Here is a 16,618-nt window from a genome sequence, read left to right on the forward strand (position 1 = left end):
TGGAGGCTGGCTGCCGGGTACCCAGAGCGAGTGGAGCAGCCAGTGTGGTGGTGCACGCCTGTAATCCCCAGTATTTGGGAGGCTGAGACAGGAGGATCACAGGTTGGAGGACAGCCTCGGCAACTCAGTGGGGTCTTAGCAACCTAGAGAGCCCTTGTTTTAAAACATCTAAAGAAGGGCTGGAAGTGTAGCTTGGAGGAAGTACACCCACCCCTGGTTCCAATCCCCAGTACCACAAAGAAAAAAAGAGCCAATGGCGGGGCGCCCCAGCTGGCAGGGAGCCCCACCTGTCACCTCCGGGAGTTTTAACAATGCTCCATGGGCTCTGATTCCTAGGGTGCCTTCCACTCCCTCTGCCCTTCCTGGTAACAGGGCCTTTCTAATCGGGTTGTCACACAATGAAAGTATTTGGGGTTTAAGTTCCTATCCTGGTTTTTGCCCAGCCTCAGCAACTTGTAAGACTGATAATGAAATAAATCATGTTAATCCTGGCTGTGTGCAGTGTCTCTCCCCCTTCTGTGCCCAGCTCAGTCTGTCCTACAGCCAGGGCTGGGTCTGTTAGGACTGGCTTTGTCCCACAGCGTGGGGCCATCGGTCCTGTCTCCCCTCTGCTGGCTGGGCACAGCTGTGGTGAGGCTGGCCAGCTGAACAGTGTTGGCTTTCATGGGGCAGAAAGGAGAGGCCGGCCTTAGGCGCACACAGAAGGTGGGGGTGGCCGGGAGTGGGGGATATGGTGACAAAGCTTCTCACCCCGTTAGCTAGGCAGCAAGCCACAGGCACCCCCAGCCCAATCTGACCAGGAGGCTCAGTGGACCCGAGTTCCTAGCATGGGCTTCCCCTGGTTATCCAGGGAGGTCCACCTCCAGGCCTGTGCTCCTTCCAATGTGGCAGACCTCACAGCCAGCGTTTACAGGCCGACAGAGCCTGGGCAGCCTGGCCAGCCAGCATCCCCTCAAGATGGCCCCAGGTGACAAAAGGGGAAGACTACAAAGAAAAAGGCAGGGCTCGGAGAGAGGTCACGTCACCCTCTTGGTTCAAGGCCTCTTTCCCATCAGAGTGCCAAGATCTATGCTCTGGCGTAGATCAAGATCTAAGGCTCTGGCAGGCTTCCTTCTCCAGCTCGCCTCCCACGTGCAGGGAAGCCCGTGGAGAAGGCAAAGGGCGCGTGGCCACGGGCGGTATTCCCAGTGTGCGCCTGGGCTCGGAGCAGCTCACCCCACTCGAGAGCCTGGATGTCTGAAGCAAGGTCCTGGCCTTGTCTCCATTCCTGAGTCCAGTGTCAGAGCTGGCAGTGCCTGTGTGAACAGCCCTGTCTAGGCTGGCAACCACGAGCTCTGGACACACAGCCTCTTGTCATTTTTGGTGGCCCCACTATAAAATGAGCATGCTGCGCCGGGCGTGGTGGCACACGCTTGTAATCCCCAAGCTTGGGAGGTGGAGACAGGAGGGTCGCGCAGGTTCGAAGCCAGCCATGCTGGCTTAAGAGACTGTTTCAAAAAAAAAAAAAGGTCTGGGAGTGTGGCCTGGAAGTAGAAGGGTTTCTAGGAACCCCAGTACCACCAAAATAAATAAATAAATACATAAATAAATAAAACGAGCATGCTGAGTCAGGCGTGGTGACACACTTATAATCCCAGCATTTGGGAGGCTGAGACAGGAGGATTGCAGTTTGTGATCTATCCTCAGTACCGAAGGGGGCGGGGGGGGGGCGGCGGCAGCAGCACGCTTTCTGAACTGGCTTCCCCAGTTATTGTCAGGCAGTGTGTGGTGTTTGCCGGCTGCTGCCAGGCTTTGCTTGCAGAAGTCCCTATCAAAGTTGGTGCCGTGCTGGGTGCAGGGACACAAAACAGCTGTCAAAGCAAAGCGCCAGAAGGGACAAAACTTTTTATTTTATTTTTTAATAAAGTTAAACAGTAAAACAAAAGTCCACAAGCTGCCTCCCTGTCCCCCGCCTCCCTCCCCTGCCCAGTCTTCGGGCTGGCTCCCTGTCCTTCACCGCACTCACAGACACGGCACCCAACTGAGAAGACGAGACTGCTCTAAGTACACGGAGACATGATGAAGGAAGGAGGTGAACTGTGTCCACATTCGAGGTTGAACTGAGCGAGTCTGTACTTTAGGTTCCGGTGGCTGCCCTTCATTAGCCAAACTGAAAGAAGAAATTCCCTGGACCAGATGCTGACAGGGAAAACAGAAGGGCTTATTAGCTGGCTCTGTTTTTATTTATTTATTTTTATTTATTTATTTTTGCGTACTGGGGATGTTTGGAACCCAGGGGCATCCTACCTCTGAGCTACACCCCCAGCCCTACCTACCTACCTATCTTTCTTCCTTCCCTCCCTCCTTTCTTCTCCTCCTTCTCCCCCTCCTCCTCTTCTTCTTCTTCTTTTTTTTTTTTTCCAGTACCGGGGATGGAACCCAGGAGCATTCTACCTCTGAGGTACACTCCCAGCCCTATTTTTTTTTTTTGGTGGTACTGGGGGTAGAACCCAGAGGCTTTCTACCTCCGGGCTATACTCCCAGACCTATTTTATATTTTATTTGGAAACAGGGTCTCACTAAGTTGCTGAGAGCCTCACTAAATAGCTGAGGCTGGCTTCGAACCCATGCGATCCTTCTGTCTCAGCCTCCCAAGCGCGGGGATTATAAGCGTGCGCCACCACGCCTGGCTCCAGCCCTACTTTCTAAGTCTTTTATTTTTTGAAACAGGGTCTAACTGAATTGCAAAGAGTCTTGCTAAGTAGTCATGCCTGGCCTTTTTTTCTTTATTTTGAAACAGGGTCTGAGTTGAAAAGGGCCTAAGTAGTAGCCGAGGCTGTTTGCGAATCCAGATCCTCCTGTCTCAGCCTCCTGAATGCTGGGATTATAAGCGTGTGCTACCACACCCGGTTGGCTCTGTGGTATGAAGATCATTTTGTTTTGATTATGAAATAGGCTTCAAAGCCGGGCGTGGTGGCGCACGCTTGTAATCCCAGCATTCGGGAGGCTGAGACTGGAGGAACGTGGTTCGCAGACAGCCTCAGCTATTTAGTGAGGCCCTCTGCAACTTAGTGAGACCCTGTTTCAAAATAAAGAATAAAAATAGGGCAGGAGGTATAGCTCGGAGGTCAAATGACCCTGGATTCCATCCCCAGACCCGGGGGGGGAAAAAAAAAAAAGGTTTCAAGGGCTGCTTCAAATTCAAACAGAAAAAGAAGCTTAAAAGGTATAAAACAACAAGAGGGAGCATGTGAGCACATTTCGTTTCATTTCTATACAGTGCTGGGGCTCGCATCCAGGGCCTCGTGAGTGCCAGGCCTTGCCTCTTACCACCGAGCCATACCCTGAGCTAACAAGCACATTTTCTCCTGCGGAGAAGCCTCAGAGAAGCCTGGGTACCAAGGCTTAGAGATGCCTCTCTAATCTTGCAGAGATGCTCTGCTGATAGTCCCAAGGCAAGATGTGCCTGGGAATCTCCATTTCTTCCTCCCTCCCTCCTTAGCAACACCTGAGCGGATAGATGCCCAGCTGAGGATTCACCTGCCCCCATTCACGGGCCCCTCTGACTCTCAAAAGAGCAGCCTAAGTGGAGAGGCAGGACTGACTTAGGAATTGAGAACTCCCAAGAACATCAGGCATACCCACCTTCAAAGCTGAAGCCCCCAGGACCACCAAAGAATGCCTTGAAGATATTGTTGGCGTCAAAATCTGGTGAGAAGCATGAAGGGACAGAAGGGGGAATTAGAAGGCTCTGAAGAGGACCATCTGACCCTCAGAAAAGGTCTCCAAGCATTCCCTGAGTATCAGATCCCTCCTTCCCAAAAACCTCAGCCTAGAGGTTAAAACCTGTCTGTCCTGTGCAAAACACACGGTACGATCACACTCCTAGGCTACGCTCCCTTCCAGGTCTGGTCCAGAAGGAGAGACTCCCCTTCCAAGTCTCTGCCTCAGCCCAATCCTCTGGGCAGTCTCCTCTACAACTAGAAAGGCCATTTGCACTTCGATAGCCTCCTATAATGCTGGGACTGCTACTGAAAAGGCTAAAATTTATCACTTCATTGCTATCAAAATAAACTTAAAAATCAATCTGTGATTTACTATATGAGTTTGATTCAATGTCTACTACTGTCTAGACTGTACGCCAGAAGAAAAACAAAACAAAACATGGCTTATTAAGCCTCTGCTGGTGCTAATCACAGTGCTATGTAGTTTGCACACACTATTTCATTTAATTCTAGTTAGTCTGCCAGGGAAGTATTATCCCCAAGTATTATTCAACAAAACACGGTAGGAGTTCTGGGTCCCCGGCTCAGGGACAGGCCCCATTAGTCACCTGTGGCCTAGTCTCAGCTTCAGTCCTTTCCCCCTCCCCAGCGTGGCTGACCAGCAGCCAACTCCTGGCGAGCCTGTGGCCATCTCCCACAACCCTCCCACCTGCTCTTGTCTCCCTTCACCCTCTCACCACCACCGCAAGGAGATTTCCACAGCTGAAATCTGGTCCCAAGCACCCCTTAAAACTCAAGAGCGTCTGACTACTTACACGCTCTCAAGTAGAGCAACATATTTATTGCTGGTGAACAGGAACACATGCACACGCCCCACTCTCAACTGGAGGATTCGGGATTATCTATATAGTATCATCCTGACTTTAAATTCCAACAGTTTTTTTTTGCTTGTTGTGCTGGGGATTGAACCCAGGGACATTCTACCTCCGAGCTACAACCCCAGCCTGATTTTTTTATTCTTTATTATTATTAATATTATTAGTTTTGCAGTACTGGGAATTTAACCCAAGGGCAATATACGTCTGAGCCCCATTTTTAAAAATTCTCTATTCTGATTCAGGGTCTGAGTGTGCTGCACTTGCTTGACTCCTTATTTCTGCTTAGACCAGGGATCAGACCTGGCTGGGGGGATGGGGGGAATGGAGTCTGCAAACCCCTAGACTGTAAGTTCCTGGAGGTTGGGAACGTATCTGATTCATCCTTGTTCTCTCCAGGGTCTGGCACAGTGCTTCTCACATTACAGGTCTCATCAGGGGACACTGACAAAAGCCTGCGTGCCACGGCTGATCCCGTAGAGGCTGGATGCATCGTTAGGAAAACACTGACATCGCTCTCATGTCCGTTTCATCTCAGGTGCCCCAATCAACTCACCACCCATACTCATGCCCTCCTCGTCCAGGTCCTGTCCACTGTCATAGCGAGTCTTTTTCTTGGGATCAGAGAGGATGGTAAAGGCCTCTCCAACTTCCTTGAATTTCTTCTCTTCCTCCTTCTGAACTTCAGCACTGGCTCCACTGTGCCGATCTAGAAAGAGAAGAACTCAGATGAAACTGAAGTCTCAAGAAACAAAGTTAGAGAAAGGCCACTTTGTGTCTGGTTTTGGTACCTCCCACAATTGAGGGATCTGACCTCAGCACTCTGCTCTGGACCGAGCGTGGCCTGCCCGCCCTGCGGGTCCTTCCCAGCCTGCTACCTGGATGGTGCATCAGGGCTCGTTTCCGGTAAGCTTTCTTGATCTCGTCCTCAGAGGCATTCTTGTCCACTCCTAGAATCTTGTAGTAATCTTTCCTCTTACTCTTCTTCAGTTCCAGCTGTGCATTTTTTAAGAGCTGCTTGTGTTCTGCAGGGAGACACCTAGCATCAACAGACAAATCTGACTTTCGTTTCCCTTGCTGGGTCCCAGCCCTGCTGCCTGAAGGGTAGAAGCTTTAATTACACCAAGGTTTTTATGGTGGTTTTTTTTTGTTTTTGTTTTTAAACAAGGGATTGAACCCAGGGGTATTCTATCTCCAAACTATACCCCAAGCTTTTTTTTTTTTTTTTTTTTTTTTTTTTGTGGGACAGGGAATGTAACTCACGGCATTCTACCTCCAAGTTCCGCCCCCAGTCCTATTTTTTGTTCTTTTTGTTCTTTTTTTTTTTGTTGTTGCGGGTCTGGGGATGGAACCCAGAGGCATTCAACCTCTGAGCTACACCCCCACCCTATTCTTCATTCTCCATTTTGAAACAGGGCCTCACTAAGTTGTGGAGGGCCTAAGTAGTAGCCAAGGCTGTCCACGAACCGCGATCCTCCAGTCTCAGCCTCCCAAATGCTGGGATTATAAGCATGCGCCACCATGCCCCGCTTGTTCTTTTATTTTGAAACAGGGTCTCACTGAGTTGCAAAGGGCCTCACTAAGTAGCTGAGGCTGGCTGCGAACAGCTATCCTCCAGTCTCAGCCTCCCAAATGCTGGGATTACAGGCATGCGCCATCAAGCCCAGCTATTTTTTCTTTCTTTTTTATTTTTTTGCAGGTCTGGTGATGGAACCCAGGGGCATTTGACCTTCGAGATATACCCCCTGCCCTATTTTTTATTCTTTATTTTGAAACAAGGTCTCACTAAATTGTGGAGGGCCTCTCTAAGTAGCTGAAGCTGTCCGTGAACCGCGATCCTCCGGTCTCAGCCTCCCAAATGCTGGGATTACAAGCGTGTGCACCACGCCCGGCTTTTTATTATTTATTTTGAAAAAGGGTTTTAGTAAGTTGCAGAGGGCCTAAGTATCTGAGGCTGGCCATGAACCTGCAATCCTCCTGTCTCAGCCTCCCAAGTACTGGGATTACAAGCGTGTGCCATCATGCCTGGCAGGGGTTTTTTCTTCTGGAAAAAAAAAAAAAAAATCCGCTCCTACATTGGTCTGTCACATTAGCTTCATTCAACACACAGAAAAGGAGGCGCAAGTGACAGGAAGGAGCTGGGGCCAGAGCACAGGGGCCTGAACCCCACCATTTCTGTTTACTTTTTCCTGGCTGGTGGGCAAATAAGTTCCAGGTTCATCCCTGAGCCCTGAGCCAAATGATCCTGTGTCTAGTGTCAAGGCCTACAAGTGAGACCCGTAGAAGCCAGACAAACTAACCCTTTCAGCCCCGTTACCTTTTGTTTTCTCCGTCTGATACACTTTTTCATAGTCCCGCACTGCTTCTTCATACTGCTCTGTGTCCATGTAACTGAGAAAGAAGTACAGGGCAACACAGTGCTCAGACATGAGGCGCAATGGCCTGTGGGGTCGCTCTAGGGGAAGAGGGCTGGCTCACGCAAGAGGCACACATTTGACAAGATGCTTCATGAAACAGAAGAATTCTAATCTAAACAAAAATTAGCTATCAGTTCTTCAAGGAAAAAAGTGACAGGCCTCAGGCACGTGCACCCAACCAGCCATGTGGTGCTCTGCTTTGAAGGGAAAGAAATGGAAGAAAAGGCTGTGAAAGGGCTCTGAAGCCATCAGCACCATCCGCATGCAGGGCCAGCTCCAGCCCAGGTGAAGTGGGATCATGAGCCACGAGGAGGGTCATGCCCTAGGGGCAGCTGCTGCCTAACGCTCCCGTAAGGACCAGTCAATCCAAGATGGAGGTGATGGAAAAGGAGAGTCTACATGCAGGTTTGCTTCTACTTCAATAGTACAAAGGAAAAAGAGGGGCCCCTGGCCAAAATGAGAGGACTCTAACAACAGGTTGATTGCTGGACCTCTTAAGTATCTTTTCCACAGAATCCACGTCCTGATAAAATCACTGGCACCAAGACTGGCCTCCCAATCTAAAAGACCGCGGTTACTCCAGAGATGCACCATCAGCTGGGGAACGGGAAGAGACCATAAACTGCCACTAGCACCGCACAGCTGAGACTCGGCCGCTGCCACCACCGCCGAGTCAGAGATCCCAGCAGCCTTGCAGGCTGGGGCAGGGAGACTGATGTCAATACCAATGTGAGCAAGGGCAAGAGAGAAACTCAACATTCCAGGCGGCTGATTTTCAGGAAATATCTTAATATCCTTAGAGCCAGGAAAGATAGTGCACGCCTGTAATCCCAGTACTTGGGAGGCAGAGACAAGAGGATTGTAGTTCAAGGACTTTACTCAGTAGGGTAATGGGATTCTCAGCAATCTAGCAAGACACTGTTTCAAAACAAAAAAATAAGTAGCTCAGTGGTAGAGCACTTGTCTAGTGCACACAAGGCCCTAGGTTCAACCCCACACCCGACAAATACACTGGGCTCAGACGTAGAATGTCCCTAGGTTCAATTCTTGGACACACACACACACACACACACACACACACATCCTTATATTAAAAAAACCTTTTAAAATATTGAAGAAAGCCGGGCGTGGTGGCGCACGCTTGTAATCCCTGCACTTGGGAGGCAGAGACAAGAGGATCACGCAGGTTCGAAGCCAGCCATGCTGGCATAAGAGACTCTGTTTCCAAACATAAAATAGGTCTGGGAGTGTAGCCCGGAGGTAGAAGGGCTTCCAGGAACCCCAGTACCACCAAAATAAATAAATAAAATATTGAAGAAAAAGTATAAAAGTAAGTAGGTTTTCAGGGGAAAGGAGTGAACAAACACGGCATCTCCCCAACTAGAGGGTAAACTCACCGAGGCAGAATGGGACAGTGGTCAAGTCTCTGGCATTTTTTTTTTTTTTTGGTGGTACTGGCAAATTGAACTCAGGGAATTCTACTTCTGAGCTCCCTCCTCCCAGCCCCCCCACCCCCCCACCCCCGCTTTAAACTTCAAAACAGGGTCTAACTGGGTGTGGTGGTGCATGCTTGTAATCCCAGTACTTAGGAGGCTAAGACAAGAGTAGGTTTGAGGACAGTCTTAGCAAGTAGTAAGACTCTCATCAACCAAGCCAGAACCTGTTTCAAAATAAAAATGAAATAGGGCTGAGGGTGTGGCTCAGAGGTAGCATGCCTGTGGGTTCATTGCCCCATACCCTGACCCATACACAAAGAAACAGGGTCCAAGTTGTAGAGGGCCTTGTTAAGTTGCTGAGGCTGTCCCTGAACCTGTGCTCCTTCTATTGCAGCCTCGCAAGTACTAGGATTGTAACAGGCCACAACGCCCTGCTTCTGGTAAGACCTAATCTATTGTATGCATTATCAATCACAGTTGCCTGTATGCTACCCTATGGTGGGATCTCAGAGGGAAAGCCACTCCAAGCACAGTTCCTTTCCTTTTCCTTTCTTTCTTTCCTTGTTTCCTTCCTTTCTTTCTTTCTTTCTTGTCTGGGGATGGAACCCAGGGGCATTTGACCTCCAAACTATATCCCCTGCCCTATTTTTTATTCTTTATTTTGAAACAGGGTCTCACTGAGTTGCGGAGGGCCTCACTAAGTAGCTGAGGCTGCCTGCAAACTACGACCCTTCAATCTCAGCCTCCCGAATGCTGGGATTACAAGCGTGCGCCACCATGCCCGGCTCTACAGTTTCTTTTCTTTTCTTTTCCTTCCTTCCTTCCTTTCTTTTTTTGGTGGTACTGAGGTTCCTGAAAGCCCTTCAACCTCCGGGCTACACTACCAGACCTATTTTATATTTTTTATTTGGTAACAGGGTCTCCTAAGCCAGAGTGCGCGGCTGGCTTCGAACCTGCGCGATCCTCCTGTCTCTGCCTCCCAAGTGCGGGGATTACAAGCCTGCGCCACCACGCCTGGCTACAGTTCCATTTCTAGCACAAAGATAAGGAGTTGTCTAATCCTGACTTTTGCTTACTGTACATACACAGAAGAAAATATCTCATCCCATTGTCTTCCTAACAAATCAAGCTACTCTCTTTCCATGTCCTGTTCAAACACTGCAGAGAACTAAATCAGGCTGAGAGAGGATCCTTCCTTCTCACCAGATATATAGCATTTTGCCTCTGTTGAAGTCTTTAGTTGGGTCAAAGAGTATTTCTAGTCTCATAAGGCTTCTGCTTGTGTGCAAAAGATAGAAAGAGTAAGGGCTGGTTTTTATGGAATCTGTAATACCACGCATGATTCTGTCAGACAGATTTAGTCGTCCACTTGAAAACCCACCACAAATTGCAGCCGTTTTCCTATTTTAAGCATGGTAATTCTGGGAAAATGCAATGGGAGAGAGTCTACAGAGCATTCCACAGCATGAGGAGACAAGATCTTAACCATCAAGTATCAGAAACAGCACCTGTTCTCTGGATCTCACAGTGTATAATAAGGAATGGAGTGGGTGTTGAAGATGGGTGTACAACAAATATGTTTTCCTTTAGGCTTCTTAAAAACAGGACTTTTTTTCTGCCCGGGAATAATCTGAAGTAAAAAATAATTTCTGAGAAAAGTCTGTCTGAGCCCTAGGGATTGCTCCGACCTGGAGAAAATCTTCTGGTGGTTAGGTGGGCATGGTGGCACATGCCTGTAATCTCAGTACTTGGGAGGCTGAGAGAGAAGGATCGCAGGTTCAAGGACAGCCCCAGCAACTTAGCAAGATTCTTAGTAACCTACTAAGATCCTATTTCAACAGAAATTAAAATAGGGCTGGGGGTGTAGCTCAGAGATAGAATGCATCTGGGTTCAATCTCCTGTACCAAAGATTTAAAAAAATTCTCTGGTGGGTTCAAGAGTAAGATCAATAAAGAAGTCGAGGAACACCAGACTCTGGGGCAAACCTGGGAACTAGAGCTGGTAGGCATAATCCTGGCTCATCAATCACCTCGTCAGAAAGTCCCTTCTGCTCAAAACGTCCAGCAAAGACTATCCATCAAGGCATTTCAAAAGGAGATTCCTTACTTTACTGAGAGACTGAACTAGATTAAATCTTTTAACCCTTGGACTGTCTTCCCAGAAATAACAGGGTGAGCACTGCTATTGATTGTCTCCAAGAGATATTTTATTCCTTCTTCCAACCACCATACATTCACTCAACAAAACATTATTGGGTGAGCACCTATGTGCCAAGCACTGTGCCAAGTTAGAGCAAAAGTGTACAACACAAAATAAAATCTTCAAAGGAAATGGGTTTAAATTTTAACAAAGGATTTGGGTCAGGCATCAGAGGAAACTTACTGACCGTGAGGGGTGTTAGACACAGGCATGGGAGACTGAGGGAGCTTGTGCAATCTCCTCCGCTGGAGGTCTATAAAGAGAGTCTAGGGCTGGAGCAATCCCACCTAGAGGCAGGGGGAAGGACCAAATGACCTCACAACATCCCCGGGTCTGTTTCGTCATCCACCACGCAATGCCCCTGGTAAGTCAGCGGCAACTCCCTCTTCCCTGCGCCCGCCAGAGGTACTTACCACTGAGCTCTCCTCAAGTAGGCCTTTATGTACGTGTCGTCAAGCTTCACTGCATTAGTGCAGTCTTCTATTGCATCATCTAGTTTCCTAAGCTTCAAGAGAGAGAGGTCATACTTCACATCTCTGGTTAACGACAGCTACATGGCTTCAAAATTACAAGAGGATCAGTCAATGCTCTCTTCTGTCAAGCTAGGTTCTTTTTGTGGTCACTGGAAAAGTGACCTCCCGAATGCTGGGATTACAAGCGTGCGCCACCACTCCTGACTCTGTTTTTGTTTTTTTGTTTTGCAGGTCTGGAGATGGAACCCAGAGGCATTCGACTTCTGAGCTACACCTACCCCCAGCCCTATTTTTAATTCTTTATTTTGAAACAGGATCTCACTAAGTTGCGGAGGGCCTCACTAAGTAGCTGAGGCTGTCCGCAAACCACGATCCTCTGGTCTCAGCCTCCTGAATGCTGGGATTACAAGCGTGCGCCACCACACCCGGCTTTTTTATTTTAAAACAGGGTCTCACTGAGTTGCAAAGGGCCTAAGTAGCTGAGGCTGGCTATGAACCACAATTCTCCTGTCTAAGCCTCCCAAGTACTGGGATTACAAGTGTGCACTACCACACCCAGCTCTTACTGCTTCATTTTAAATAAAAATCATTTATTAGCAGGGCGTGATGGTGCACCCTTGTAATCCCATTCCAGCATTTGGGAGACGGAGACAGGAGGATCACGGTTCGAGGACAGCCTCAACTACCTAGTGGGGCCCTTTGCAACTCAGTGAGACCCTGTTCCTTTCAAGGTAAAGAATAAAAAAATAGGGCTGAGGGTGTAGCTTGGAGGGAGAATGCATCTGGGTTCACCTTTAGTATTGAAGAAAAAAAAAAAAAGAAGAAGCAATAATACTTGCTTAGAATTACCCACCCCCACCTTCTCCTACTGGAGGAAGGAGACCTTGAGGAAGAACAAGTGGGAATATTCTCCTACTGTCTCTGAAGCACCCTTAAATTCCACAGAATAAATAAAAGCTTCTGCCAGGCATGGTGGCGTACACTTTTAATTTCAGCATTTGGGAGGCTGAGACAGCAGGATCTTGCCTAGTGAATAGCCTCGGCTACATAAGTGAGGCCTTCTGCAACTTAGACCTTGTTTCAAAATAAAGAATAAAAAAATAGGGCCGGGGGTGTAGCTTGGAGGCAGAATGCCCCTAAGTTCCACCCTTAGTACTGCAAAAACAAAAAACAAAAACCAACCAACTCTCCCACTCAGAAGGTAGTTCCTGAGAAGCTAGGCTAGAGCTTTCCCAAAACAACCTTTGCTGGCTTACCCTCACTGGGCAGATTTCTCAAGACCTCTTAATATCCCTTAAAAATGTCTCCATAAATTCTGAGCCCCAAGCTGGGCGTGGTGGCACATGCTTGTAATCCCTGCGCTTGGGAGGCTGAGACAGGAGGATCGCACAGGTTCGAAGCCAGCCTCAGCTGCTTAGTGAGGCTCTCAGCAACTTAGTGAGACCCTGTTTCCAAATAAAATATAAAAAAGGTCTGGGAGTATAGCCCGGAGGTAGAAGACTCTGGATTCCACCTCCAGTACCACCAAAAAAAAAAAAAAAAATAAAAATAAAAAATCTGAGTACTTACCTTGGAATTAACAGTACCCCGATTACAGTAGAGTTTAGCATTTGTTTTGATGTTGTTGGGGTCTATCCCCAAGGCTTCTGTGTACAGTTCATATGCTAGCTTGTAATTTCCTTCCTTAAATGCTTTGTTTCCATCTTCTTTCTTTGCTTTCAGTGCTTTGGCATTCTGAAGAGTAAAGCAAGGGGAGACTTTCACATCCAAAAAAGCGTGAGCTGGGCACAGTGAGGCCACAGCTCATCCCAACGCCTCACTTCAGCAGCGCAGCGCCCTGACCCTTCAGCCCTAACGACTAACTGCTCACTGTGCTTCTGGACAGTACACACAGGGCAAAACAAGATCCACCAAGGTCACCACCAATAAGACCTGTCAACAGAGGCTTGTCTCCATTTCCCAGGTCAAGCATTACTAACTTTACTGAAGAGCAAAGAAAAAGAGAAAAGAAAAGAAAAAAGAAAAAAACAGATTTTAAAAGGATCTGATTCTATATAATCAAATATATCTTAGAGAAATAAAAGTAGTCCTGAAGTCATATCTGAGAAAGGATCAAAAACCTTAAAAAGCAGGAAGAGGAACTATTGAACTCCTTGTAAGTCTAAAATCTTCCCCTAACCATCTTAAAGGCTCCAAGTGGAAGCTTCCTTCCCATCCAGATCGCCATGCCTCGAACTTACTCTGCAAGCAACGCAAGCCTTCTCGTGGTCAGGAGCCATCCTGAGAGCCTGTACAAAAAACTGAACGGCCTTCTCAATACAGTCTTCATAGTAAAGGCAAAGGCCTCGGACATACAAAGCATCTGCATTGGTGGAATCCATTCGTAAAATGTCACTGTAATAACGAGAAAGGGTCACATTCAGCTGTGGTTTGGGATATTTGTGGCCAGTTTTTTACTTGACCATGTCTAGAATTAAAAGTACTCAAGCTGGGTGTGGTGGTGCATACCTATAATGCTAGTATTTGGGAGGCTCAGAAAGGAAGATCACAGCTTCAAGACCAGCCACAGCAATTTAGTGAGACTCTCAGCAACTTAGCGAGACCGTTTCCAAATAAAAAGTGAAACAGGAGCCAGGCATGGTACTGCACGCTTGTAATCCCAGTACCTGGGAGGCTGAGACAGGAGGATCACAGGTTCACAGCCAGCCTCAGCTACTTGGGCCCTCTGCAACTTAGTGAGACCCTGTATCAAAATAAAAAAATAAAATATAAGGCTAGGGGTGTAGCTCAGAAATAAAACGCCCTGGGTTCAAACCTCAGTACCACAAAAGAGAGAGAAAAAAAAAGAGGTAAAAGGTGGTAAAAAGATCCTGGGTTCCATTCCCAGTACAAAAAAAAAAAAAAAAAAGTAGGACTGGAAATGTAGAATGCCCTCTGGTTCTTCCCCTAGAACTTCTCTGTATCCAAGAATGTTAGAACTCTTCTCAAATCTTGCCAAAACAAACCAATTTTAATCTTTTTTTTTTTTTTTTTTTTGGTGGTACTGGGGTTCCTGGGAGCCCTTCTACCTCCGGGCTACACTCCCAGACCTATTTTTTATATTTTTATTTGGAAACAGGTTCTCTTAACCTGCGAGATCCTCCTGTCTCCGCCTCCCAAGGGGGATTACAAGCGTGCGCCACCACGCCCGGCCGTATCTTTAAAACATTTCATTTGCTGGGCGTGGTGGCGCACGCTTGTAATCCCTGCGCTTGGGAGGCTGAGACAGGAGGATGACACAGGCTCAAAGCCAGCCTCAGCTACTTAGTGAGGCTCTCAGCAACTTAGTGAGACCTTGTTTCTAATAAAAGATAAATGGGTCTGGGAGTATAGCCTGAAGGTAGAAAGCCCCTGGGTTCAACCTCCAGTACCACCAAAAAAAAAAAAAAAAAAAAAAAAAAAATCATTTGCGCCGGGCCTGGTGGCACATGCGTGTAATCCCTGGACTTGGGAGGCTAAGACAGGAGGATCACACAGGTTCGAAGCCAGCCTCGGCTACTTAGTGAGACCCTGCTTCCAAATAAAAAAGTATAAAAATAGGTCTGGGAGTATAGCCCAGAGGTAGAAAGCCTCTGGGTTCCACCCCCAGTACCACCAAAAACCCCAAACAACAACAAAAACAACAAAACAAAAAACATTTCATTTGGCCATGCTGGAGATCATACCCAGGGCCTTTTGCACGGTAGGCAAGCATTCTACCACTGAGTTACATCCCCTGCCCAACATACTTGTGTCTCACAATCCTTACTTGACTAGAACAGGGTTAGCAAGCTATAGTCCACAGGGCCAAATACTTTTTTTTTTTTTTACTGCACTACTGGGGAGTGAAGCCAGAGATATTCACCTCCAAGGTATAACCCCTGCTCTATTTTTTTTTTTTTTTTTTGAGACAGGATCTCACTGAGTTGCAGAGGGCCTCGCTAAATTGCTGAGGTGGCTGCGAACCTAAAACCCTCCTATGTCAGCATCCCAAGTACTGAGATTAAAAGCATGCATCTCCATGCCCAGCTTCTGCTGTTTTTTCTTTTGGTGCTAAGGATTGAACTCAGGGCAAGTGTATGCCAGGCACATGATCTACCACTGGGCTCCACCTCCAGTCCCTCTGCCACTGGATTCTGTAAATAAGATTTACTGAAAGGTAGCCATACCCATTTGATCATCTATTAAGTACGGCTGCTTCTATACTATAATAGAAGGGAGATAAGTAGCCATAACAGAGGCCAGATGGCCTGCAAAGGCTGCAGTATTTACTAACTGGTCATTTATAGTATGCCAATCCTTGGAGTAGAAGGAAAAGGATTAGCTGGGCATGTGGCGCATGCTTGTAATCCCAGCACTTGGGAGGTTGAGACAGGAGGATCACAGGTTCGCAGTCAGCCGCAGCTACTTAGTGAAGCCTTCTGCAACTTAGTGAGACCATGTTTAAAAAATAAAGAATAATAAGGCCAGGTGTGGTGGCGCACGCTTGTAATCCCCGCGCTTGGGAGGCGGAGACAGGAGGATCACACAGGTTCGAAGCCAGCCTCAGCTACTCAGTGAGGCTCTCAGCAACTTAGTGAGATCCTATTTCCAAATAAAGTACAACATAGATCTGGGAGTATAGCCCAGAGGTAGAAAAGCCCCTAGGTTCCACCCCCCAATACCACAAAAAGAAAAAAAGAAGAAAAAAAAAAAAAAAGGAAAAGGATTATACTAAAACAAAAACTCAGAAACTCAAATAAAAATCTGTTCTTTCACTAGGCATGGTGGTACACAACTGTAATCCCCATACTTGGGAGGCTAAGACAAGAGGAGCACAGGTTCAAGGACAGGCTCAGCAAGTAGTAAGATCCTTATCAACCTAGTTTGAAACCCTGTTTCAAAATAAAAATAAGCCGGGCGTGGTGGCACACGCCTGTAATCCCCGCGCTTGGGAGGCGGAGACAGGAGGATCGCGCTGGTTTGGAGCCAGCTTCGCTGGCTTAAGAGACCCTGTTTCCAAATAAAAAATATAAAAAAACAATAGGTCTGGGAGTGTAGTCCAAAGATAGAAGGGCTTCCAGGAATCCCAGTACTGCCCCCCCAAATAAAAATAAAATAGTGCTGAGGGTGTGGCTCTGAGGTAGAATGCCCCTGGCCAGGTGTGGTCGTGCACACCTATAATTCCAGTGCTTAGGAGGCTGAGACAGGAGGATTGCAGGTTCAAGGCTAGCCTCAGCAGCATAGTGAGGCCTTCCATAACTTAGTGAGATTTTGTTCCAAAATAAAACATAAAGTACATCTGGGGGTATAGCTCAGAAGTGGAAAGCCCTTGGATTAAATCCCAGTACCACAAACGAACAAAAGCTGTTCTTTCACATACCGCTCAAGTCCCTGCTATCCTACTGTGTCCTCTGATTTTCTAATCTGGTCCAATCCTTTGCTCTAAGTCCCAGGAGGTAGATCAGTCCTATCAGGCACATCCACAATTCCCACTGAAGAGAGGCCAAGCCAGT

General features: G+C 47.6%; 1 protein-coding gene across 1 annotated transcript in view; it reads right to left on the reverse strand.

The window, feature by feature from the left end:
* Positions 1 to 2,140: 2,140 nt before the first annotated feature.
* DNAJC7 (DnaJ heat shock protein family (Hsp40) member C7) overlaps positions 2,141 to 16,618 on the reverse strand; it is a gene marked incomplete at both ends in the record, with an annotated part of 49,218 nt that continues 34,740 nt past the window's right edge. Inside the window, 8 exons of the mRNA XM_080714066.1 lie at positions 2,141 to 2,178; positions 3,625 to 3,687; positions 5,136 to 5,288; positions 5,458 to 5,604; positions 6,897 to 6,970; positions 11,046 to 11,137; positions 12,675 to 12,839; positions 13,346 to 13,499. Coding sequence (XP_080570192.1) covers positions 2,141 to 2,178; positions 3,625 to 3,687; positions 5,136 to 5,288; positions 5,458 to 5,604; positions 6,897 to 6,970; positions 11,046 to 11,137; positions 12,675 to 12,839; positions 13,346 to 13,499 — 886 coding nt within the window. The remainder of the gene's footprint in view (positions 2,179 to 3,624; positions 3,688 to 5,135; positions 5,289 to 5,457; positions 5,605 to 6,896; positions 6,971 to 11,045; positions 11,138 to 12,674; positions 12,840 to 13,345; positions 13,500 to 16,618) is intronic.

This window comes from Muscardinus avellanarius (genome assembly GCF_963383645.1).
Source record: "Muscardinus avellanarius genome assembly, chromosome: 16".
Lineage (NCBI taxonomy): Eukaryota > Metazoa > Chordata > Mammalia > Rodentia > Gliridae > Muscardinus > Muscardinus avellanarius.